This window comes from Poecilia mexicana, unplaced genomic scaffold, assembly GCF_051168715.1.
Source record: "Poecilia mexicana isolate PSO_F unplaced genomic scaffold, ASM5116871v1 scaffold_15, whole genome shotgun sequence".
Taxonomy (NCBI): domain Eukaryota; kingdom Metazoa; phylum Chordata; class Actinopteri; order Cyprinodontiformes; family Poeciliidae; genus Poecilia; species Poecilia mexicana.
Window position 1 is genome coordinate 14,721,776 of NW_028263384.1, and position 27,017 is coordinate 14,748,792.

Genomic DNA, 27,017 nt, shown 5'->3' on the forward strand with positions numbered 1-27,017 from the left:
ACGCTACGAGTGAAGTCTATGCTCTCAGTCAAGTCTAACCTGGACAAACTATAGCAGCATTTGGACACTTCTGCGTCTTATGATGCAAGAATCTGCATCATACACTGGGGATGTGAATTTGCAACTTACTTGCAGATTGAGGAGAATGGCTCCAATCCTCATGGCCTCGCTGATCTCTAGGTTGTAGGTGAGGAGAGGGAAGCGGGGAGGACTCTGGTTGTTGGGCGGTAAAACCTCAATGTAGACTGTAGTGATCGAGCTCCTGGATAACAGAAGTGCCCAACGATGGTATCAGTTTCTGTTTGAACATTTTTTTTTTTGCCTAACTGATGATGTTCATTTCCAAGACTTCACCACACCTCAGAAAAAATGTTAAAGTTAGTTCACTCAAAGGCAAAGCCCTCATCAGAGCTCTTATGCGTAGACCTTTTCCCTCAAAGCTTTCACTTACAGTTCATCTTCTAGTGAGATCACAAACACTTCTTCAAACAGTGAACACTAAAACTGATGAAATACACGCCAGAGCAAATTCTTAAGACTATGAAAGAAATTACAAGTCTTTGCTTTTTTTTTGTGGTGGAGGATCTTGACCAGAAGAGCTTCAAAATACAAAAGAAACAGAAGCAGGAAGCCAGTTTCCGAAATCACACACACACACACACACACAAAATCTCGTACAAGCGCATATGTGGTCAGTAAGACCCCACCAGACAGGACAGAGTTAAAAACTGGTGGGGTCTAATAAACCCCACACCAAGTCGTACACTAATCCTGGGTGGTGAGCTTCTCCATTACGGTCTGTTCACTAGTGTGGCAGGACGTGAGCAGGCAATTCTCTGCTGATGTTTGCAGCCACGTTCAGAAATGGAGAACCTCGAGGTTCTGGTTCTGATGGACTCAAATAAATCCAGATATTTAATTTTGCTATATAGAAGTTCATTGTTGCCCCAAACAAATCAGCCAGTTATTTCACTATACATATAAATAAAATTACATTCTGACACTTTATTTCTTTAAATGTGCAACCTTTTGTCAAAAGACTGCATTGCCGAATGCCACTCATGGTTTTAATCCATTTTTTTTTTTATTAAAATGAAAATAAAATTCACATCACAAGCTAACACTATGTATTTTCACGCTGTCTGTTCAATACTGAAGCTCCTAAAAAAATGTAGCAAAACAAGTAATTAGGAAATATCACTCTATTAAATAGGCTAATGAAATATGAGCTAAAATTAAGAACAAGTTTCATGAGAAGAAAAACTTAAAATCTGTTATTTCATAATTATTAATCTTATTATTAATCTGATATAAACATCAGGTAATAAATACTGCTTAAACCCAGAAAAAATCCTGGCAAAAGTTACAATTTCTGACAAGCAGGAGATGGACCGACGGATGCTCGTATTGCTGAATCATCAATAAAGCAGCTCTTACATTCCCCCAGAACCTCTTTTCAGAAATCTATTTCAATGTGTTAACCTAGACAAAACTTCTCAAGTTGAACAGCATATTGCATATTAAAAACAAATTCATAAACAGTAATCATTGAAAGGGTGACCAGTCTATCACAGTTCACAACAATATGAAACCAACTAACAAAATATTGAGAAAAAGAGAAAATCTGCCCCTTTTAAACGTGTTAATGACCCATATGATTAACAACAACAAATAAAGTTCTTATTTCATCATTGTTATACGACATAGTTGTTGTATATCTGTACCTTCTCTGGGTTTGAGGTGCATTATCAGAGGCTTTGACCGTCAGCGCATAAGATCGTCCCACAGATAAGACGACACCAGGCGCCACAGTGATGCGTCCGGAGCGATTATTAATAACAAAATCTCCCTGGGCTCCAGCCAGGATCTCGTATGTTACCAGGCCATTCAGCCCCTCATCAGCATCCGATGCAGTTAACTGAGAAAACAGAGCAAGAAAAATAGTACGACACATTATCAGCACGATCTGCCTGCTTTCTGCAGTTTGTAGTTTTAACTGGAGGGGGTTACGGCTAACATTACTTATAAAACAGTCAAACAGCCAATGTATTTTTTTACAGGGGTTCATGAGGCTTGTTTCTGTGTAACATAATATATATTTTTAATGAACATGTGGCATCTATGTAAAAATAAGGAGCTGTGTATTCTACTGGTAAAAACTATAAATTAATGGTCATATCCCGCTTCACATTAAACGGATTATAGATTTGTAAAGAAAAAGTTGAAATATTCTTTTTTTTTAAAGGTAATAAGTGAATTCAAACGTCGCATTTCTCCAACATTCGAACTTCAAATGCAATAAGGACATTCCGCTGTTCGTGATTATTAGCCTTCATGCTGCGGCTGACCTCGTATCTTTAAAGCTTTGAAACTTTAATCCAAGCTTTCACGACCTCCTTTTTCCATGACACAGACACTGGAGTAAAAGTTGTAACATCAAATAAGCTTCAGCACACTCAGGGGGGACTCCAGCTCACATAAACAGCTTATAAAATCGGTTAAGCGGTCAGAGCAGACACTCTAACCTCTGGCCTCATTTCGGGCAGGGTGAACTGGCTGTTTTTTTTTTCTTTTTAAATAAAGACTAAACTTGACCTTTTCTGTGTCTTATTCTTTTATTTTGTTTTGGAGAGGCTGTGCTGGAAGAACAGATCGATTGAAGAAGAAGAAGAAGAAGAAAAAACATGCTCAAGCAAAATGCACTTTGATTTATAAAAGCGTACACACGCTTGTATTTGTCTACACTGACTTTCAAAAGCCACCATAACTTTTTTAATCTTTTCACAAGTTGTTACACTAAAACTTCTTTTTATTGCAACTTTATGCGAAAGACCAAGATTGAGCAGTGCATAATTATAAAGTAAAAGTAAAAGTAAAATGACACATGGTCTTCTATCTTTTACAAATAAAAATCTGAAAACTTTGGGTTGCATTTGTAACCAGTCAGAGCTGGTAAGTAGACTCCATCTGTGTGAATAAATACAGCTGTTCTGCAAAGGCCTCTAATGTTATTAGAAAAGGTTATTGAACAAACAGCACCTTGAAACTCAAGATAAGGCACTCTTTTGCACTTTTATTTGTACTCTGCTTCCCTAGTATGAACTACTTTGTGTTGATTGATCACACTTCAGATTAAAATACACTGGCGTTTGAGAAAAGTCTGAGAAAAGTTGAAGTGGTATGGATGCTCTCTCTACATGCTTGATTGACTTTGTATATGTTTGACAGAAATAAAAATAAAGACATGGAAACCTTTAAAGTCAGTGTAGTAATTAAATCAAAACAATGACCCAAATCCACAGAGCAATCCAAAAAAAAAAATGATTGAAGTAATAGAAAAGCAATCCCGCTTTATTTCCAAATCCTGTTGTATGCTGTAAGAGGGGTTCATAAATTGCCATCACGGCATCCTTCCACTACGACTTACTGATGCCAGAGAAAAAACAAAAAACAAAAAAAATAAATAGAAAATTTCTCTTCCATGTCTGTTATGACTGCATATAAGACAAAGGGATACACTCCTGGGCTTTGCCTGTCAACACAATGGCCAAGACTGTTGTGGTTATTCTTACTGAGCATGAAAAAGCATTTGAAAGAGAGATTATGTGTGATGGGGACAAAGTGCAGTGTCTCAGTGGTAGATGGGGGGGGGGGGAAAAACAACAAAAAAAACGGAAGGCAAAATGGAAGAGAATGATCGCTCTGGATTGATTACCTGTAGCACCGTCTCCCCTGGCTGCATGTCTGTAAAGACTTCAACGCTGTAGGAGACCTGAGCAAACGTGGGCGTATTGTCATTGGCGTCAATAACCAGGATGTTGACAGTTACTGGACTACTCTGTTGGACACCATCTGATGCCACCATCTGAAAACACAAAAAGGAGAAACGCTTAGAAAACCGAAGACCTGTAAATAAAGAACACTTTTGCAGAGGAATCATAGATTACTTTTTCTTTTTTCATTCAAACTTCAAAGACGTATGGTTCTGGTATGTCACTGTGTTTAAGAAACTCCTCTCTATATGTTTATGTTCCACTTTGTGAGAGTAAAAGAAATGCCTTCAAAGGCGATTGCTAGCAGTAAGTTTGCCTGAAGGATGGTTTTCAAACTGAGCAATCTATGTTTACTTGTTTGTGGCGGCTCTGATCTGCAGCTTTTCTGAAAGGAGCAAGGAAATGGACTAAGCAGAACAACAAATCAAGAGCAGAAAGCAGAGAGGATCGAACCCGTAGATGTGTCAGGAACACTAACAATATACATCTCAATGCAGACAAGAAACCTCTCCACAAAACTGAAGAGCTAAGCTTAAAATATGCAGTACATTAATAGCTTTTTGTTGCAGGGGTAAATTATGTGTAGTAAAGATGTCGTGCTTCAGAGACATACATCATACAACTATGCTTTTGACTTTTGATAGATAGCCTTGTTCGGTCTTAAATAAAGACTAATGAGATTTGCATCACTCTAATTGTACTGTTTGTATAAAAATCAGGCTTTTAAGTAAATTGCACACATTTTCAGTAGGGTGGATGCAGAAGCTTGATTTATACTTTACAAAACCAATACGTCTTGAATCATAATGCTATTAGATAAGTCAATGATGGCTAGATTTTTTAATCTTAACATCAATATATTTACTGTTAACGCCTTCATATTCTTTAGATGGCAAAGCTCTTTTTATTGAACAGGCTTTGCAAGAAGACCTGCATAAACCCTCTATTCAGTGTTTGAGAGCACAACCACTTAATTTTTTTTCTACTTTGACATATTTGCTTCAACTGAAGTTATTGCTCTTAATAAATTATCTAATTATTTGCTTTAAAAAAACAGTGAAGTAATAGATACATTTTGCCAAAAAAAAAGAAAAATTCACATTTTCAACAACCCATTCAGTTCGTGTCTCTGCTGCATTGATCAATGCATCTTTGAGACGCGCTTGCGTAAAAACTGAATACCACACACTTAATGCTACGCCTACTCGTTACAGTATTGTGCAGCCTGGACAGATAGCAGCATGGATTACAACAGAAGCATATTGATTCTGGGAATTGTTACAGAAATGTGAAAGTACAATATACCGATACAGCTTGTTAGGAACGCAAAGACAAACTACACCCGTGACACTAAACAGTATGTAAACAAACGTCTTGCACTAGTTATGTCTGCCTAGAGATATTTTAATAAAAACAAGTTTTGCCATATAATGTTCCCAATGTCTTAAGTGCTAAAACATTAAAATCTTTCACACAAGGACAGCCTTTGTTTGAAGAACTGCGACCTATTTATGACAACCGAGTGTCATGAATACACCATAGAGAAAATGTTCACAGTAATTCCATCTCTTTGGTAGTTTTTGACTTTTAATATGATTTATTTTAATATATCGACTTCTGTTTGCTCTTCAACTAATCCGCTTTCAGTATCCAGTTTTTGTATCTGCAAGAGACATGAATGCTTTTGAGGAACATTTATATGTTGTTCTTCACATATAATGTTGTCCTTCTAAAATTAGAAGTTTTAATTGCAAAGTTCGGCAGTCGGCTTACAATGTCAACAATCATCACTGTCAGACAGGCCCTGGAGCTGAGAACTTGTCAGTCACTTACCAGTACTTGGGCTTCAAACACAACAAACCACATATAACAGTCTATTGACAAAACAAACCTGAGCACAGCACAGTGAGAGAAAAAGGTCAACCTTGCACGCACACAATAAACACAAGCTCCTTCGGTTTCTACACAGAATGTGAGCTCACTAATCCAAGGAAATGAATCCTTTATGGATGCAGCTCCTGTACTGTCCAGAGACACATTTCAGCAACAAGGCATTTCAAAGTGCTTTACATGAGAAAAACATAACAGTAATCTATTTCTAGAATAGGGAAGGGGGGTGTCATGTATGCGTTTCTGAGCTACACATCATGTTAGGATGGTGTGATTCTTTAAAGCATGTTTAAGTAATCATTTAATCTCCCATTGCAGCCAATCTGGATGCATGAACATTTTCCCTCATCAAGCGCCACCTTTTCCACGCAGCTCCTCCTCGGAGCTGCAGTCTCCTGTTGAGCCTCCGCATCACAGAGCACCCCTCTTCCACACAGCTCGTTCAGACTGGTGGCAGCAGCCATTAGCAAACACCTGGTGGAACTGGACATCTACTGACCTCATCATAGGAACCATTTCTCAGTGGAATGCTTCTATGAACATTGTAAATGACTTAACAGAGAAATGTTGTAATGACGTGATGAAGGCGGAGTGTCAGAAAGAGCAGGAGCTTCTTAAAGTGACAAAATCAAGGCGTTAATTAACAAAGTCATATTTTTTTTTAAGTCGTGGTTGATATATATTGCATTTTTATAATAAGTTAAGAATATGCATTTTCTTGATCGTCACAGGTAGTGTGACTTTATGTAAATTTTTATTCCATCTATTCTATTTTCAAGGCGAGCAATATTTTCTTTATATTATAGTATTATTCAAATGTATACCTGATGAAATAGAGACCTGATCACATTTTAAAGGCTTCAAGACATGCTTCTATTTGTTAAATCAATGCCAAATTAAAAGCAAAGTACATAAATGCATGACGTTTATAGTGTCATAATAAACGGTATCCAAATTTTGTCCACTGGCATCCATCTCCAAGTGCCTCTTGGTTTAACAGTAACAGAATAACACACACAGAATGAGAGATGTTAGACCTCAGGGCTGTTTTGAGGATGCCTGCACTGAGCTCGACACTCACCGTGAAAGTATAGGTCATCTGCTTCTCCCGGTCCACAGGTTTCAGAATAGTCAGGTAGCGGATTATACCAGTTGGGGTCAGCCTGAAAATTGTGGTGTAGTCATCCAGGGTAATCTTCACCATAGGGTCTTTGGTCTTTCCAAAGGAAAGAGACACCAAAAGAGACATGTAACCATGGTGACACTGGTGCTGTATCACTGTTTCCCCCCCTAAGGTCGCAGCTGTGGGCCTCGGAAACCTATCAAAAATACATATTGATGTGCTGAAGTGTTGGAAAAAAGTCATTTGCTGGCAGGTGTCTCCACAAAAAGAAAGCACGAGATGAGCAGAGGACAAAATCATTAAACTACGTCAGTTAAAGTACAGTAACGGCAAAAATGTTTACATACCACATCCACGTAGTTGTAGTTTTTAATGAGGCACTTGACTCATTTTTAAGGGTCACTGATGATATTAGTTACACCATCAGTAAATTTCTGTGAAAGTATGATAACGTAATTAAAAAAAAAATGCTGTTTATGTTGTCTCATTTTTTACAATTCTGAAATGTCAGAATAAATTGTAAGATGTAAAACAATTAGGACAGATGGGCACACATTTGAAGTTAGATTAACGCATCATTGGAATCCCAAAATTTATATCTATGAATAAGTACAGTCTGTAAACTGCTAACTGGCTTTAAATTCAGAAATATTGTTCTGTTCATAAAAGATGGTGCTTCTGTTTCTGTAAAAAGAAAGCGAGCAGTTAAGCTGTGAATCAAATGAAAATGTCATACTGCACTTGTTAAGCATCTGTATGAAGATGAAGGCAAAATCCTTTCAAACATTTTAAGAAAGTCTATTTCACTCTAGACATATCTTTGTGTCCATTTTCAGAAAAAAAAAAAAAGAAAAAACAACTGGAGTTTATTATGCTCCGTTGCTGCTGGTCAGCTTCGATTCATGCCAACAAAGACTCGTCCTCAAAAAGGTTGGTAAACATTAAGCCTGGGTAGCTTATTGATTTCATCTGCGACTCCACTTTGATTTGTTCATTTTCTCCAAGTAAGGGGCCGAGAAAAGGGATATTTTGAAAGTTGAATTAAGGGTAGTGATCAGTTCTTCTCAGTTTTATGTAAACACAGTCACACAGACCAAACTGCTAAATCTGTCAGCTTTGCAAAAACAAATACGATGAATATATATTTATATATATTTTTTTTAAATTACACACCCAAATATCAAATCACAAAACCATGCCAGAGAAAAGAATGCACTCCACCAACACTACAAATATTATGATAAAGAAAAACATCCATCACAACTGGAGACCTGCTTGACACTTTATCAGTTGTTAGGGTTTTCTTTCCCCTTTTTAATAAAAAGTCTTAATTTTCCATGTGTGTGTTAAAGATCTCCAGCAATGAGGAATGGCTTTAATTTGTTTACAGCTTCCGCAGAGTGATGCATGCATTAACAGCAGGGATGTCCTGAGTCAATTTGTTGGAAAGTAGAAAAAGATCTGGTCGAGAAATATAATTGGATTGGGGCTGCCTGAGTAAAGCTTTTATCCATCGGTTCTTGTTTTTATTGCAACTTCTGCTTCATGTATGGAACATGAAAATCAGTCTTTGAAAAAACAAACAAACAAAAAAAAAAAAAAACAACAAAAAAAAAAACAACAGGAAAAACGAACAACACGTGTCCAGATGGTGTGCACGATTAAGTTGTTTCATGGAGCAATGCAAACATTATTTTTTATTTGTTTTTTTCAGGTATTAAATCAATATATTAATCTTCATACATTTTGCTCAAAATTGATTAAAAAAGTCTCTTCAAAGATATTATGTAAAAACTGTTTATCAAACTAAGTTTAGGTTTGTGACACTGAATTAATGCAGCATTATTAATGCCATCAAATACCTTGAATTTGATTTAGTTTACTTTACTTACTGATATAACATACTGTATTGTATGTTATATAGAATACAGTATGTTATAACATACAATATGTTGTATGTTATAACATACAACATATGTTATAACATATAACATATGTTATAACATATATACCAGTAAAATACTGGTATATTTTAAGTTCCTGCGTGCACATCTGCAAAGTGTAGATGTGTATCATTTTTTAGACCATTAATATTGCATAAAACTAATCAGAAGGCACTAAAAAACATTTAAAAATGACTCAAATAAATGGGAGATTTGGAGCAATAGAAATTGGGTCAGGACATCCTTCCATTACACCGTGTGTCATTTCATGGAACGTCACCCGCTTTTACCCACAGGTGTAGCACCAGGAGCCAGCTATGTGTGAAAAAACAAAAATAAATGGCTAAATATGTAAAAAATTAAAAGGATTAATAATACAAAAGAAATAAATGAATAAAAAATAAATGAACAAATGAGTAAATAATTAAAAAGAAGCAATGACTAAAAGAATGAATGAATAAAACAAGCAAAGAAATTAACAGAATGCATATAAATAAATACTGAGAAACACATCTAATTTAAGAAAAATGAATGAATGAATAAATGCATTAATTAAATTAATGACTAAATACATAAGTAAATAAAATATTGAAGTTTGTAGAGCGTTTAACGCGCTAAAGGCTTTTGTCTGTTCATACCTCTTCAATGTCATTATCCAAAGCGATGATTCCCAGCGGGGCCGTGAGGTTGGCACTGGCGGAGATGGTGGTGCCCACTGGGGAGGCCTCACTCACGTATCCCTGATAGGTGGCAAACTGGAAATATGGCGCCTGGTTGTTCTCGTCCAGGATTTCAATTATGAGGTCAGCGTAAGCTGGAAGGGGATGTCCATTGTCCTGTTCTGCCTGCATAGGAAAAAAAAAGGAAAAAAAAAGAAAACAGAACAAAAAAGAAGCATAAGAGATAAACGTCAGTCTGAGAAACTCCCAAATGAAAGGTATTATGTTCCACCTTCTATAGTAGGTAAATACAGGATAAAAGACAGACCTGTTAGCTAGTTTCATTTCAATTAGAAATGAATCTATGTTGACAAAGTTTAACAGGTGCTCCACTAAGGACAGGTTCTTACTAATTGCCAGGGCACTTATTGCAAATACCATTGTTTGAGGCAGAGAGCCCGTAATTACTGGCTCCCCCACTCTGTCCAATGAGTGATCACCGATAGGAGAGGATAATTCTAGCAGTCGAAGCTAAAATTAACCTCTTAACTATTTAATGTATTTCTACTGCATCAAACGCCGTCTCCCTGGTGTGTGAGTGCGAGTGCGTGTGCGCGCGTGTGTGTGTATGTAAAGTCAATTATGAGTCTCCAGTCTTAGTTTCTGTGCTGTGTTTCTGTTCTGCCTGAAACCTGATTAACCTGCAACGATCTGATAAAAACAAAATCCCCACTAATCGCCTTACCACGTTGATTAACTTTCTCCAAAAAACTAGATAGCTGCCTCTGTCTGGCAATGTTGTTCTAATATTTTACCCCACAATTAAGTTGGGGAAAACAAATAATACCTAATCAGATATTTTTATGTTTTTGCATAAAAATCAGTGAAAGTAAAACAATAAATAAATAAACACATTTTATAAAGCCACATCTACAAATTCAGATTTTGCCGATCTCTTCTTTTGAAAAACGAATATTTAGCAACTGACAACTTTCTTTACCTCTGACTGGTTGTTCAGTTGTGCAGAGAGAAGAAGCAAGCAAGCTGCCAAATGTTAAATGTGCGAAAAACATTTTGCAAATGTGTTTCATGGTGATGCTGACCAGAAAGTAGAGACAAGTCAATTTATCTTTTTTTTTTTTAGTTTGGTTTTGCCAAGGTTTTCAGGCTCTGTAACTTTGCATGTTTTTTACATACATAAAGCAATACATAAAGCAATGAATGAGAAGAGATAAAAAGAACAAGCCTTATCTCCTTTTGTGCAATTTTCTAACACATAAATAAAAGGGTTTTAATAAAAACCTATTTAATTGTTTAGGAACCCACTTAATATTTTTTTGGTGAGTCCACAACACAGACTGATATTTCAGCTTTTCATATAAAACTTAAGAAACTATTTGTTGGGCAGTCAAAGGTAAAGCTGACAGCCCAGGCCTTTATCTTCACCCACTCCAGTGGAGTGGATCAGACTCCCACTCTGTGGTTGCATTCAGTGGATCAGCACTGAATGCAACCACACGTGAAAGCATGTGTAACAACACAGATGTTTTCTGTTTCAGAGGAAGGGAGTTATTTCACAAGATGGTGTTACTACCCAAGTTCAACAAACTTGAAATAAAAACATACAAGATTTTTATGTTTTATTTATTCAAATATTACAGTAAAAGGTGCAAAGTGCATCTGCATATATGGCGCTCCTTTGACTAAAGTGTACTTTGACTTCACACATATACTTTGCACATCTACAGAATCCATTTTTGCAACGCAGTGCAGCTCAATAAGTTTGGATGGATCGTGTTTGTAGATTTCATGTCTCAATTAGTTTTATAGTACATAACCACTTCATTAGATGCAAGCATTTTATGTGTTAAAAAAAATCATCCAAGGTTTTCCAAAGCAACTCTAGCTGTGTGTTATTTTTATGGAAGAACTTTAGCTACATGGAAAATTAGATTTGCAGTCTGCCTGTCTTATTGTTGCTTTGTTTAGGGATCCCCTCAGATGTGGTTAATTACTGATCATAAAGACGTACCACTGGCCTTTTTGCTGCTTGATGTAGGTTTACACTACTGCCATTCTCTTTCCATTGGCTCAAAAGTTAAAAATTTACAATACTGTTTTACAACCAAATTTTGCTTTAAACATTTTTATTGCTTTTTCTCTTTGGCTGTCTGGTGGTTTCCCTCTGTGTTCATAGAGCAATTTCACTAATGTTCTGCGACAAACCTCTGAGACCTTTACAGAACAGCTCTATTTGTACTTAGCTAAAATTAGACCTAGCTGGGCTCTGTAGGGGGTACTGTGAAGGCAACTAGTTTCGCAGGATTTTCTAGGGGTATCAGAGCAAGCAGGATGAATACCAACGCAACCTGCGCTTTAAAGGTGGTGTTATGTAAAATGGACATTTTTAGCTTTGTATTATTTAATGTTATTCCCTCATCAAAAACAAACCTGGAGTGTTGCTTTGACAAACACCTGATGGAAATGTGCTTCAGCTGATCTCATTAGCTGATGATCTTCTCAGTTTAACGCTTGATTATAAAAGGCATAATGGAGGAACATTTTTGTAATGACGTGCTGAAGGCAGAGGGTTGGAAGGGGAGAGGAAGGAGCTTCTTAAAGAGACGGAGACCAATTTCAAGATGCCTATTGTGAAGTCAAATTTCTTTAAGTTATGCTTGATATAAACAACATTTTTATTGTTGAATTTAACAAATTTGCTTGATTGTGCTTTAAAATGGCACCATCTGCCTGGAAAATACATCATACTGTTCCTTCAAGAACTGCTAAGACAAGCAAAAAACAGTTGTTTTTTCACTTTCACATAAGCACTACAAAGTGCGGCTCTGTCACATAAAAATGCATATCTGAAATTACTGCCCAAGTGTGTTAAGTTTCCATTTTAGAAGCCACTTTTCATACAACTCAAATAAATTAGAGGCAGCTGAATAAAACTATTCCACAGAATCAACAAAGTAGGTTCCCAGATAGCACAGAATGATTGAAACAACATTGAATCAATGTCAGCAGGAAACATTGAATCAACATTAAAAGCCGACATTGAAACAACATTGAGAGTGGTCGGTGACTTGCATGTTGAATCAACGTTAAGGTTTCAACCATAACTGACGTTGTCAATGTTGATTCAACCATCATCTGAATGTGGTTTGGCACACATATTTCTGTTGATTTTACCTTGAAGCAGTTAGGAATCAATGTTGATTCAACCATCATCTGAATGTGGATCTACATGCAGATTTGCATTGATTTTATATTGAATGAAAGCTAAGTATTTATGCACATTTTTAGGTCTGATAGGTCTACATCATAACATACCAGTGAAAGTTTCTTCACTGGTGTTAAACACTATATTATTGGCAGATGATGGGTAAACTGTGTACAAAAGGTTAAAAATGACAACATGGGTTTGATATAACATTTTATTTAAAGAGAGATCTTTAAACATATTTGACTCCATTTTGACTGTCAAAAAGGACAGTCAACAGTCTATTGTCCACAGAAGAACAGAGTCCATGAGGTTAAGCTTTGTACTGTATGAACTAGGGAAACAGTACAAGTTGCGGTAACCCCAGTTTAACTCTGGTTGGCGTCACTTTGATTCCTTGCGATGTCTTCCTCTTGTTCTGGCGAGTAATGAAGCCACTTCTTGACAGTTTCGCTGCAGTCCTCAAGAGTCAGCTTTCAGTCAAACTGCAGAGCAACGGCTGAAAAACGCATAAATAAAAGTGAGGAAGGTGCCGGTTAGAAAGATGATAAACATCTGAAAAGTTCTGAAAGACATTGAAAGATTAAACAGTGTACTGTTACAGGCAGTGGCGCAACTACACATTATTCAGGTGGATGCGAAAACATAACATAACATAAGACGCCCCCTCTGGTGCTGCACCCCTATGCGTTGCATGCGCTGCATACCCTCTTTTTGCGCCACTGATTACAGGTCTGAGAACAAATACAAACCATATAGTTCCCCATGTATACTCACTATTAAATTAATATTTATCTTAATGTTTACGTATACAACTACATTTACCTATCAAGCTGCAGTATACTGTAGCATTTATGATGCTGCGCTCATGTTAAAATGAGGGAAACAATATTTAAAATAAAGCCTATTTATCAGAAAACCTAATGATAAAACTCAGGGAGGATGAGGGTTTATTTAACTCACCAGAGACAAATAAATAGAGCAAAAGGTGATTTATACTGTAGTTGGAAAGATTATTTATTATTTATAGAGAATAAACTTCCACCAAATAGCTGGTTCAATCTTCCATCAACTATAAATATTTCCAAATAAGTTGATTAAATTCCTTAAAAAGTGTCTATATGCTGATAAAGATCCCACACAAGTAATAATAGTCCAGTTCAGTTTAACCAGTTACCAATCCAAGAATCAACAGACTGGATCAGTCATTAACAGGTTTAGTTCAGTGTTTCACCTGACTTGCATGTTTTAAGCGTTTCCCTTCTGCCTCACCTGGGATGAATCTGTGGATGATTAACAACCTTCTGCACTTCTTGATGGCTACAGATGGTCATGCAGTCATCTAACTCAGATGTCCTGGAACAGAGGCTCATTTAAGCACGTCCCTAAGCACATTATAATAAAAAGTTTAAAACAAAAGATTACCATCACAATTTAAAGCCCACCTAGAGCAACCAGCCTTACACTTCCTTGTCCACCACATGCTCTCCCAGACCAAACAATAGGCCCCGCCCTATTTTAAAAATTCAAATCCCACAAAATCTCGCATGATTTCATACTTAGGCCTGGAGTAGTGGGTAGGATGAAAATAATACAAAAGGTGACATGACCTCAATTATTAAAAATATCTGTTTTGCCCCCAAAATAACCAGGATTACTATGGGCACAAAACAATGCCCTTATTTTTCAATAAACACATTTAAGATCAAAGCAATATTGAAAAACTTACCATAAAACTGCTCAGAGGAGAATTCAATTCAGAAACCGGTTGCAAACAAGCCAGCAGCAAAGTGGCTTTTTGGTTGGGACAAACCACTAGTGTAAAAAGGGGGAGTCGAACTGTACAACTCCTTGTAGAGACTTGTAGATGTTTTTGTATCAATACATTATGCACAGTCAGTAATAATATTTACAGACAAGTAAGAAAATGTACAGAAAGGAATCACAACCCACTGTTCTCAACATGTAGTGCTTAATTTGAAACATGATTAACCCCCACCTAGTAATAAAATGTTCTGTCCCATAGCTCCAGGAGGGGGGAGGGAAGAAGGGATGAAAGGGGGTAAAGAGGGGAAGGTTGGGAGGATCGGCTGGGTGGGCGGAGGTTTCAGAGGGAGTAGGGGGAGATGAGGAGGTGAGAAGGGATGCAACAAACTGCCCAGATTGCAGACAATGGTAAATCAACATTGAATTATAGTCGGAATGGTTGGTTTTTGGTTGAGGTCGACAACTGACGGTGGATCAACCATCAAACAATCATCCAGCTCTAGCCAAGTAACCAATGTTGAAACTGTCATTGAATCAATGTTGTTTTGTGGTTGAAACCTAATGAATGAAATGCCGATGTCTGATCAACATCTGATCAATGTTGAATCAGGTGTGTGTGTTTTTGGCAGGTGGAGGGAGAGGGGTTGGGCGTTTGAATGGCGGGCGGTGGTGGAGGGGTGCGAAAAACAGCTTACATTGATTGAACATTTAGATTACTAGGTCTTCCCCAAACCTTATCCTCAAGGCAAACTGACCTGCGTGTTTTCATTTGAGCAAAACCCAGTTAATCAGATATCAATTAAAATCATGTGTGCTGAATTAGGGAAATGCCTAAAACTTGCAGGGCAGAGTGCCTGGTGGACCGGTGCTGAAAAATACTGGATTTGATGTTGACATTTCAATCAATGGATGTTAATTGGCTAGAATTGAATGGTTGGTTGATGGTTGATCCACCGTCAGTTGTCGACCTCAACCATAAATTCAACCTTTGTGATCATAATGCAACACTGAATTAACATCTTTTGCAAACAAGCCAACAGCGAAGTGGCTGTGTGTTTGGACCATCCCACTCATGTAAACGGTAGGGGTGGACTGCGCCACTCCTTGTAGTAAGTTGTAGATGTTTTTGTGTCAATATATCACACACAGTCAGGAAGAATTTTTATTAACAAGTAAAAACATGTACAGAAAGGAATCACCACTCACTATCCTCTTCAGTGTTATGAAAAATGTGATAACCCCCACTCAGTAATAAAATGCTCTCACCCAGAGCTCTGATGAAGAGGAAAAGGGGTGCAGCAAAACAGCTGACATTGATTCAACATTGATCAGATGTCTAATGACATTTCATTCATTAGATTTCAACGACAAAACAACATTGATTCAATGACACAGTTTCAACGGTTTCATTGGATGGTTGTTTGATGGTTGATCCACCATCATTTGTCGACTTCAACCAAAAATCAACTATTCTAACTATAATTCAACGTTGATTTAATGTCGTGTGCTATCTGGGTTTAGATTACAGAAAATGTTAATGTGAATTTCCCCTTTGAAAGATTTCTTCAGAAGTATATAGTTATTGTATTTGACTTAGATATATTCTGTATATTATGAAAACAATTATAACAAAGTGTTCCTTTTTACTCTCATTACTTTCCAAAAAACAATAATGAAAATGCTAAAACCATTTTGATGCGTAATAATTACCAACATTTAAAAAACATTGTTGTCTCTTCTTCCTGCACAGCTGGCTGCTAACAGCTGCTTCAGCAGCAATAAATTAGCACAAATCAGAAAGGGAACCCTCTCAGCTTTACAAAATGTTTAAAAGCTGCAAATTATACCTGACACTAACATAGAGACCAAAGCAAATTAATGTGATCCAGTTAAGCTGTTGCTGAAGTCAGAGCAACCACTGTAAGCACGAATGTCACAACTGCCTCCCACACCGGGGAAGCTTCACACAAATGGCGAGGCTTTGAAAATACAGATGGGAGTGGGAGAGAGAGGCGACATCAGTTTAGGTCATGACCTGGAACTAATTTTGTGAATTAGCTTGATTTTGATGGCCTTGTGTTTCAGGATGTGGATTGCAGCACAGGGATATACACGTGCATCTGAATTCCAGAAGTGAGCAGAGCGTTCTCCCAGTTGTCTGTAAATTCAGTGATGTCCACTTACAAATTTGACTTTGTCATTACAGTTACATGTGGTGATCCACTGCTGTTCAGCTTTTTCTCTATTTGTGGACAACTTCTTTCATTAGGGTTTGCTGGGATTTCTTTAGATCAGTGGAAAAATCACATCTGCTATTGTCTGTCACAATGTTATTTCAGACCATGCCTCTCAATCTTCAGCCATTTTTTTTCCTTTTTCCCAGTGATAAAACAGAAAACCCACAGCATGCTGAACCAGAGATCCAATCTGCCCACAAAAACACCGTGGGAGGGGAAAGCGCTCTTATTGACGTGCATTCTACATCTACACACACTCACTCGCACAAAGACATGTATACATTTCTGTCTATCAGAGCTAAGACAGAGCGTGTTATTACATCGTTCCCTGGTGATTTTACTCTTTAACGGTGTCCTTATTTTACAGAGGCGCTGTTCAATGAGCCACGCTTTACAGCAGCATCATACAGTCCAGATTTAAAATTCAGCGCCAACAAAAGGCCCCGCTCATCAATCAATCTTGATTTTCCTGTCCTGATTCCATCATCCTTCAAGTGTCACGCAGCTCCTTTTCCTCCCCCTCTTTTCATTTGTTACCTCCATAATTTTCCAAATAGTGTTTCTCCGTCTCCATGCGGCTTGCACACCTGTCTTCATCTCCTACGAGTCATATTGGCGGATGTGCCTCTATCAAGATCAGTGATGACCATTAAAGAATAACAGATGTGTTTTCCTGCAACCCAGACTCAAAGTGTACTATGTATTTACAGGAAGCATTAGGCATGTATGCCACATACGCCAAATGTGCTGTATCAGTAAACCCTCACTTCTCATTTGCCTGATCTTCTGAGTTCTCCATCTCCTCTAAATGACTTAGATAGATACGGCCTCCTACATTCTAAATACGCATCCCCCTCCATCTATCACAGTTTCCCCCTGCCTCCTCTTTGAACTGTCTCTCTTCCTTTCCCGATCCACACCATAACCTGCACACAGGCAAATGTTCATATGTGATCAGCCTGCCTTTATGTCTCATCTTGAAATAAAACCGTTCGCTCATCTCTTTGATCACTAGCCATCCTGGTTAAATAGCAGGTAGCAAAGTGCTTGGAGGTGCCTGGAGGTTAGCGATAGAAAGTTCATCTGCACTGCTGCTCTGCTGCAGCAACACTGAACGCTCGCTGCTCAAAATTACGATTCAGGGCGTTGAAGCTGCCTATCCTCCTGTTAAGTCAATAAATCATAGCATCTTTCGCCCTCATGTTTCCTAAGCAGGCAAAGATAAGCTCACTGACCTTCGGGACTCAGGTTATCTAGGCAGAACAGGTGAACATGAACACCAAAGTATAAAATAAACTATCTTTCACTTGCTCTGATAGCAATATATTGATAGTATAAAAATATATATATTTAATGTGGAGTTGTGGAGTCAACAGATATGTTAGCTTTGACTAGATCAAGAATATTAAAAAGTCTATAATATAATTTAGACTATTTATTTAATTTTCAAATGTAGCATTTACAAACTTCGTAGGCCTGAACACATTTCAACCAAAGGAAGGCTTGTTTTGAACACATTTGGAAAATAAATTCATAGTTATTACTAGCTTAAAAGATGCCACATCGGCAAGCTGAGCAAGTGAAACTTAATCTCAGCGGTTACCTTTATGATAAGAGTGAACCTCTGATACAGGTCTCTGCTGACTGGTTTCAGAACGCGCAGCGCTGCAGTGGTCTGGTTCAGGGAGAAATACTCTCGATATGTGTTCGGTTGACCTGCGAAAAGCAAAAAGGCAACACCAGCAACATCAGAGTGAACATTCAAAGTACAAGTCATGACATAGGTGACCCAGAAGGATCCTTTTTTCTTTTTTTCCAATAAAGGTTTCTAAGGAACCTACCAACCAAGATGTAATAAAGAATGCCAGGTCTGTCCGACGGGGGCTGGATGTTTCTGTCCATGTCCACAGCACGGATAGGTGGGGTCACATTCAGTGGGTTCAGTTTAATCTGCATCAAAGGAGCAGATGGGAGTCAGAATCAAGATGGAAAATAAAAGTAGTAAAATACAGTTAGGGACAAAATCCTTCATACCCCTGGCAAATATAGATTTAAAGGAATCTATTCATTTAACCAGCATGTTTCATCTAACTGGAAGTAAAATTTACACTGTGAAGTGACCCGGCAACAATCCCAACTAGAATATTTTACAGAATCCGTGAAGGCTCATAATCAAAGTTGATCCTAAAATACCAGAAGAAGCATGCAAGGAGCTCCTCAGCAACTATAAAAAGGGCATTTTTATTAAGACATAGAAGTTTTATATGTTTTTTTGTTGTTTAGTTTTTTAAATTGGAATTCCTTTCCATTTTTAAATAAAAAATAAAACATTCTTGATTCAATGAACACTTGCATTTAAATGTGTATACAATTTAATGAAACATTAAATAAAGATAATTAAAAAATAAAGTAGTTTGTCATCATTGGGCCCTTAAAATATTTTCTATGCAGTACCACAATATTTCCTAAAATGCTGAATGTGAATAAATAAATAGAAAAAAAAAATCTTTCCAGGTCATTGGGCACATCATAAGCACAACCAGGTAACCTCGACAGTGGCACTCTTCAGTATGGACACAGTGACTGAGAAAAGTTTCACTTCCAATCTGGCTGTAGAGCCCAGCATAGAAGTGAACTTGCTGAAAGATGAGATTATTATTTTTTATTTTTTAAAGAAGAAACTGGAGAGAAAATTCTGATAATCTCGAACATAAGTCAATGTTGGTCTTATTTTTGGCAGTAATAATCAACCAGATAAGTTGATCATCTGCAATGCCATACAACACTTTTGGAGCAGTTTCTCATCACCACATTCCTCAATGTGCCTAACAGTAATGTACATCAAGGATATTATGTTACAATGATTCTGGCTACATCCCCTGCTCCTTCTCCTGCAAACAGCTAAGCACATATTTACTCCAGTTCCACCTCCGCACTAATGCACTAACATATGGTTAAGAGAAAATATGTTGAGTACTCTGCGTTAAAGAATTTCTCTCCTCATGTGAAATGCCTAAATGTTGCTGCTACAGTGTGTGTAAGCATGAAAAAAAAAAAAAAAAAGGCCTGTGACGAACCTCCTTAGCAGACGGAGACAAGGCAAAGAGTTCTCTGGTAAAAGACCTCCTCCCTGAGGGGGTATATTTATATCTTTCAGCTCTGGAGTAATCCTTACACCCCTCACCAATCAGCCCTCTCGCTTTTACAATGTATGGAGGTGTACTAAATCAAATCCCCCTAGCTCTGCACAATGATGATTAGCTATAATACCCTCCTCCAGCAGTCATTATCCAGGGGACTCCACAGCCCACACTGTATCCCCCCAGGACAAAAAATAAATACGGATCAACTTAATATTGCCTGTCTCCCCATTGTGATTAATTACATTCACTCATCAATTACGAGAAGACAAATCCCCCAGTGGACAGACATGTTAGTATAAAGATTACACAACAGAATGGAGAGGAGACAGAAATAAAATTTGAATGAGAACAGCAAAAGCTTGAGTTGATCACTCATCTTACATGCTTAAAAAGAAATCAAGAACCTGTTCTGGGTGCTTAACAAAGATGATGGGCTTCAATACACTGATGACCCAGTTTGCTAGGAAGTATATTCCAGCGTGCATATTAATACTGTATAAATGTATAAAACCTGAAAGGTGCATCATGAGAGACACACAAGTAGACTAAATTTGAAGGTGATGACGGTTGTGTCGCTGTCCGCTTCTCACCGGTTCAGTAAGTTCAGGGATAGCAGCACGGTAGGTGAGTGGGTTGCAGTCGCGGGTGTTGTTCACCAAAATACAAGGCAGAAACATGGGACCCAGGTCATCTCCATCTAAGATATCCACAGTCAGAGTTGTAGTAGCGGATAGTCTGTTTGGTGGGTATGGAGCGCGGTCCTGGTGGGAGAAAACTGAAATTAACTCCTCAACATTGATCCAAACAATTCCTTTAACATAAAAAAAAAAAAAAAAATTGTCCATCATCTTCTGCCCAGTCCACTTCAAGCTGATGCAGAGTTCTGCTTCGCTCTACGGCCGTCGTTTGTGAAGTAATGTGAGGTCAAATAGTGCCAAGGTTGACGTGGTTGAGTGATCTCATGATGTAAAACTTACATTTCAACAATGATATCATTGCTCATAGTCTGTCAAACGTTTTGTGGAGGAAAACAGCTCAGAGAAAACAACCAGGAACAGAGCTGTTCCCAAGAAAGCTTCCCTTTCGAAATAAATCTGCTTTGCAGCAGGAGTTTAAAAAAAAGACTAATCAGCTCAGCTTTTCAAAGATTTACCTTTTCACTGTAAAATGAACCTTGACACAAGAGGAGCAGAGATTGATCACATTACTTCCTTACATTCTGTAATTTGACAAGTACATGTCAGATTCAACAGTTTAGTCAGGTACCCATTGCCTGCTAAGAGACACAGGTAAAAGTGGCTGAATGCTAAATTAATGTCAGTGGCGCTGAGCAGCTGTCTATTCTTCTGAAAATATTGATGAGCACAAAGCATAAGGAAAGTATAATGATGCTTTCTGTCTCCCTCAGGAATCAGAGATGGGAGTAATGTCCCATCCCAATAGATATCGTTCCAGCTGCCAGACAGAAAACCAATGCGTTCAGTTTGTTGCTGAACTAAAAGACCGGGCTTGCTACTATTACTGTGAAACTATAAGATGACAACAATTTTGCACAAAGGCTGTATTGATTGACCATAACACAATCACTGCATAATATTTTCATAAACAGAGTATCCTCCTCTTCATCACTTGTTTCTGAGTGATTTAATGAGGTGAAAACTGAAAAGCGCTGTTGAATATTATCAATATGCGGGGAACGGGACACAAAAATTACTTTTCAGCATGCAGCTTGTTTTTGCAAACACTTCTACGTTTCTTTGTTTGAAGCCAAACAAAGAGGTGCATAAAAAATAAAGTAAGAGAAAACATCATGACCACACTTTTTTTTTTTTTTTCCAATTAATATCTCTGCTACACCAACAGCCAGCTTCATTAGCGATGGTCTTTTGCAGCTCACGCTCCTTGTGGAGCGTGTGGATCACTGCTCAAAAACTTGAGCTGAACAATTTAAATGCACTTTTTGAATATATTCTAATTTATTGAGATGCACCAGTCAGCCACAGCTGAGGAAGACATCTTGAATATCACAAAACAACTGTATTCAAAAGTACCTGCAAGCATAAAAGTTAGTTCACTTACACTGGCTTGGACCAATACCAGGTAGCGAGTTTTGTCCTCGTAGTTTAGCCTCTCAGCCAGGAGAATAATTCCTGAAAGTGTGTTCCCAACCCTTACTGTGTTGTTAGATTCCTTAAAATGAAAAAAAAAAGAAAGCAAAGTAGGGTGATAAATCAGAAATTCTGATAAAATTACAGTAAAAGGTCGTTAATCTGCTCTAACATCTCCATATACCGGATCACTGGGATTGTAAAGGATGCTGTATTCTATATGTCCATTGGGCCCGTCATCAATGTCTGTCGCACCATTATTTCCTGAAAAGCCGGTGAAAATGGTAGTTCCAACTGGCGTGAGCTGAAAAAAAAAGTGGGAGAAAAGAAAAGGGAAAAAAAAAATCAGCTCATGAAGCTTCCTCTGGGCAGAACATGAGCTTACAGGAGAGAACTATCTTATTCAACCGGCACTATTGCCACGCTATCCCATTAATACAGAAAAATAAAAATAAAAAAAAGGGAAATGTAGAAGTCAGCAGCAGTCTGAAGGCTTTCGTGCGCCACTGACAGAATAACAAAACCTAAGTATGAGAACCACTGCTGTTCCCCAGAGCCCTGAGCAAAGTCCACAGGACCAGGCAGCAGGCAAGAAATGTTGTTCAGGGAAGTTGACAGCAATGTAGAATGACTCACTACACTGTTGGGGTAGCTGCAGATGGCAACATTAACAAAGTGTGACAGAAATTTTGAACTTGCAATGCACAAAAGCACTGTGAGCAGTAAGAACTGCAGAGCTCTGCAGGGAGCTATATTTGATCTCAAAAACATGACTTCAAAGACTAAAGATTCACTTTCTAACTACTAGTTATATCAGCAGGTCAAAATGTGCTGAAAAAGTACTGCTAGTAGAACATGCATATTTACAATATGAGAAGTTCCTGTAGTGCACATCTAATGTGCACAATACATGTTTTTTTTTTTTTGCAAATAACGTGTCCATAACCAAATTTAGAAAAAAACAATAAAATAAAAAATATTTACATGAAAGGAAATGAACTAAAAAAAAAAAAACATAAATACAGGTGCATCTCCATGAATTAGAATATTATCAGAAGTTAATTTATTTCTCAATTAAAAAAAAAAAAATCTCAGTTTTATTAAGTCCAGAATGAAATTATTATTTTTGGTGTTTATTTCCAATAATTTTAATTATTGTTGTTTTTATTTCTAATAAAACCCCATATTAAGTAAAAAAATAATAATAATACCAAAGGTCCAAAGGAAACAAAATTTAGTAAAGAAAATTCTATATTACTGTAAGTGTTAAAGACTCAATATTTGGTTGGATTTTTTTTTTTTTTTTTGACAATGCTTCATAAGTTCTACCTAATGTTTTACAGGTCAACAAAGCAAAGTAATACCTTCATTCTTTGATAAGATGGTGGTGCTTTTGTTAGTGTCGGCATCACAATCCTCTTAAGACAAAAACTCTTATCTTTTTCTAAAACTACAGTTTCTTTCTTCCATCCAACTTTCTCTTTATATACAACTCTGTGAACATCTTAGCAACCACCTTTTCTACCTTACTTTTCTTGGAGGGTTTCAATGACAGTTTGCTGGACAGTTGTTGAGTCAGCAGTCTTCCCCATAGTGGCGTAAGCCATAACATGGCCACAACCTGACATTTCTGCACATACAAATATTTGTTTTCGTTTGTTATGCATAACACTGACAACTGAGAAAACACTGAGAAACTGTATTTTGTATTTTTGATGAGATGTGTATCGTCTCATCGGTCCATACAGTATAAGCAATTTACACTTTGAAGTGCATATAGAAATAAATCAACTTTCGAATGGTTGCCCAGTTCATCGGGCTCCATCTGTATCCATGTAGATTAGTAACATTTTTATGTTTTAAAGGAAACCATAAGGATTTGTTGTTGGTTTTTTATGCACGTCTGTTGTCTGTTTGTATGTCTGTTTCTTCAGACTTGACATCTCTCTATCCAATAATCAATTGACACCAGCAGGTTAAGGTAAGAAGCACCCAGTGTATGCTGGAATATAAAATTCTCTGACGAACTCAAAAAAAATAAAGACACTTCTGGCCAACGGCAATATAAATGACAGTAGTACATTCCTGGATCCTTTTCGAGAACTCCATGTCTGAGCTGAAACAAATTTATTGGACAGATTTTAAAGCAAAAATTGGTGCACTGTTTGTGAATATTGTTTTGTTTGTTTATTTCTGTTTACTGAAATATGTCTATGCATGCAGAGCAAGAACTGCTCTGTTACCTCGTTTACAGAAACGTAGTAGCGCGGCTGCTGAAACTTGGGGCTGTTGTCATTCTTGTCCCTCACAACAATTCGAACTTCGTGTAAAATAACAGTACCAACCAGCTCATTGGTGCATTGGACCTGAACCACAATCGTTGTGATGGAATTAGGTGGCTGCAAGACAGGAAAGAAAAAAAAAGAAAAAAAACATTTTTAGTTGTTGCACTGATCTGATATATTGTTCTTTGCAAGAAAATGTATTTCATGATAAGATATTGTCATATTTTCTTAGATTGTTAACTGTCTAAACACAAACTACATCTCTAGAATCCAGAAGAGACCACTGAGAGTCCCAAATTATGTTCAAATATTTCTGGTGAAAATGATGCTCTGTTAGGATATGAATAGACAGCATTAGTCAACTTGTCAGTCATAATGTAAACTTAGCAACAGAGGTTAATGTGCCCTTTAATTAAAGCATCAAGCTATATCTCAACCTATCCTCTTCATTTATAGTGTAAAACGTCTCATGTGTTGTAATTTCTCCTATTGATCTTACTGAGCGTTCCCATCAATAGCGTAACATAAAATCCACCTCACTGCACTCAGTGCATTTAATCTAACCACTTGCCTTTAAAATGGCCTTTAATGTGCTAACCACTTTGCTTCCATCTTTCACATTCTAAACTGCACCATTCAGCCTGATCTATATGAACAGCATTTTTTATGTGCACCAACGAAAGATTAACCAAGATGCAGGTAATGCATATTGGTCGGCATGAAGTCGTCCAATGACTGTAAACTTATTACAGTAATTATCTAATTCTAGGCAGAAAATACTCTCAATTACCACTAATTCTGTTGTAAAACCATTTTTATGCCTTGCTGCAAAAACAAACAGCAGGCAAATGCAATAAAGAATAACTAATAAGTAATAAACTCTCCAATTTTTAAGAACCGAGAATGACTATTATTGTTTTAAACAGATTAAAAAGGTAAATGAAAACGTATACGTCTCAGAAATGAAATGTTTGTGTCTTGACAATTTTTCCCCTCTCCTGTACTCACGTCTCTGTCCAGGATGCGTCCGGTGCTGTTGAGGTAAAGTCTCTGCCGCGCTGGTTCCAGTATAACCCAGTAATCATAGTTGTCAAGTAGAATCAGAGAGATGGTTCTGCCTGGGTCCTGGGCCCTGCCATTAATTTGCATGTTTTCCACCAAAACCGTACCTGTTCACACAGAAATGCATCCATTTAATGCAAGACACTTCACTTTTGCCGTTTTATTTGAAAACCTGCTGATCAGTGAATATGTCGGCAGGACACCAACGGCAATGCAGTTTATTTATACAGCCCAAAGTCACGACAAATGTCATCTCAATGCTCTTTACAACACAAGCAAGACAAATACATATAATCAAACCAATACAACAAAATCAAATTCAACCATAATTATTATTACATAATAACATAGTTGCACTCTTTGGAGCAATCGCAGGCAAGTGTGTGGCAACAGTGGAAAATTTACTTTCGTCGGGTGCTTTTGAATATGGGTGAACAGTTAAAAGTAATTTAGCTTCAGTCATTTTTAAACTAGAAAAGCAGCAGTATTTTATGTGTTGTATTTTATCGCTGAAACATTTCCAAAAAAGGAAAACAATTAATTGTACAATCTTTTGGTAAACTTTGCAAAGAAAACCTTGAGGATTAATATTAATATTCACCTCATATGATTGTTCAGAGACTGAACTCATATCTCTTCCAAGTCCTTGAAGATGTTGCTAATATTTTTATTTTTTATTTTTTTTATTATACACTTAGAATTAATTAAGTACCAATGCTTGTCGGCTTTTTTGTTTACAAACTTTATCAGTTTATTACAGAATCCTAAATTACCTGTCCATCACAGGAGGACTTATGTTAACAACTTACTAAAAAGCAAAGCCACTGGTTATTTTCTGTTATAATGTGATGCTCCATTTAAAAATATGCATCTTGTTTTTATTGCTATTTATTTTAGGAAAATAGCAATTCAAATTATTATTTAAAATAATGGATATGTTAGTTTTGTAATAAAATAAATCAATAATTGCTATGTATATATATATAAAAAAACATACACAGATCTTTCAACATAGCAGCCTCCCTTATACAGGACAAAATTGTGTCTTGTAAACATTGCTTATTGAAAAACACAGTGAGTCATTCTGACTTCCACACTTAATATCTGTGAGAAGTACTTTCAATCTACATAGAGCAAACGTCAGTCCCTAAAGCCTCCATAGGATTGATAAGTGCTGCCTTTCAACAAACTTATTTTAGGACACAGAGCTCACAATAGTAGATGGGTCTCAAGACTTTTTTAAGATCAACTCAAAAGTTATGATTATGATGAATGTTCATAGCTTTGTCTTTTATCAGTGAATAATTCTTTTCACGTCAATATTCTGGACCTAACACCATAAAAATATGTGAATTTCTTGAATTCCAGGTAGACCAATAGGAAATGAGGGTTGGTTCTCTGAAACAGGGGCCGGCAGTAAATTTTGCCTGGCTCTTTCCGTTCAAGTCATGAATTTTTTTTTATTTACGCGCTGAATTCAGGTTAATAAAGTGCCACTGAAAACACCAAATTTAGAAGTTATATTCAAACTGACTTCCATCAGTGTCTCAATGAAAATTTAATGCCATGTGTAAGCAGAGGGATGGTATAGTGAAAATCTTCTGTCAGTGTAACTTAAATATAGAAAGCCTGTCCACGGCCGTTTGTGTTTTGATTATCTCTCGGTTCCTTAGTTCTTTTTTGTTTCCTGTTCTTCATATTGTGGTTTAGTCTCTTGTTCTTCCATTTGTCCTTATAGCTTTTTGTTAGTAAGACCCTTTAAATTTCCATTAAGTTTTTCCTGTATTCACTCTTCATCCTT

The 27,017-nt window shown here is 37.1% G+C and overlaps 1 protein-coding gene across 4 annotated transcripts in view; it reads right to left on the bottom strand.

Annotated features, from left to right (window-relative positions):
• Nucleotides 1-27,017, bottom strand: part of LOC106915464 (protocadherin-15) — a 159,929-nt gene that overhangs the window by 81,862 nt on the left and 51,050 nt on the right. For all 4 annotated transcript variants that reach the window (XM_088012834.1, XM_088012833.1, XM_088012832.1 and 1 more), the window contains 12 exons: nucleotides 25,163-25,323; nucleotides 24,113-24,268; nucleotides 22,054-22,173; nucleotides 21,841-21,951; nucleotides 20,352-20,522; nucleotides 18,460-18,568; nucleotides 18,222-18,334; nucleotides 9,368-9,574; nucleotides 6,745-6,879; nucleotides 3,716-3,865; nucleotides 1,725-1,918; nucleotides 130-262 (listed from right to left, as the gene is read on the bottom strand). In XM_088012834.1, coding sequence (XP_087868960.1) covers nucleotides 130-262; nucleotides 1,725-1,918; nucleotides 3,716-3,865; nucleotides 6,745-6,879; nucleotides 9,368-9,574; nucleotides 18,222-18,334; nucleotides 18,460-18,568; nucleotides 20,352-20,522; nucleotides 21,841-21,951; nucleotides 22,054-22,173; nucleotides 24,113-24,268; nucleotides 25,163-25,323 — 1,760 coding nt within the window. The remainder of the gene's footprint in view (nucleotides 1-129; nucleotides 263-1,724; nucleotides 1,919-3,715; nucleotides 3,866-6,744; nucleotides 6,880-9,367; nucleotides 9,575-18,221; nucleotides 18,335-18,459; nucleotides 18,569-20,351; nucleotides 20,523-21,840; nucleotides 21,952-22,053; nucleotides 22,174-24,112; nucleotides 24,269-25,162; nucleotides 25,324-27,017) is intronic.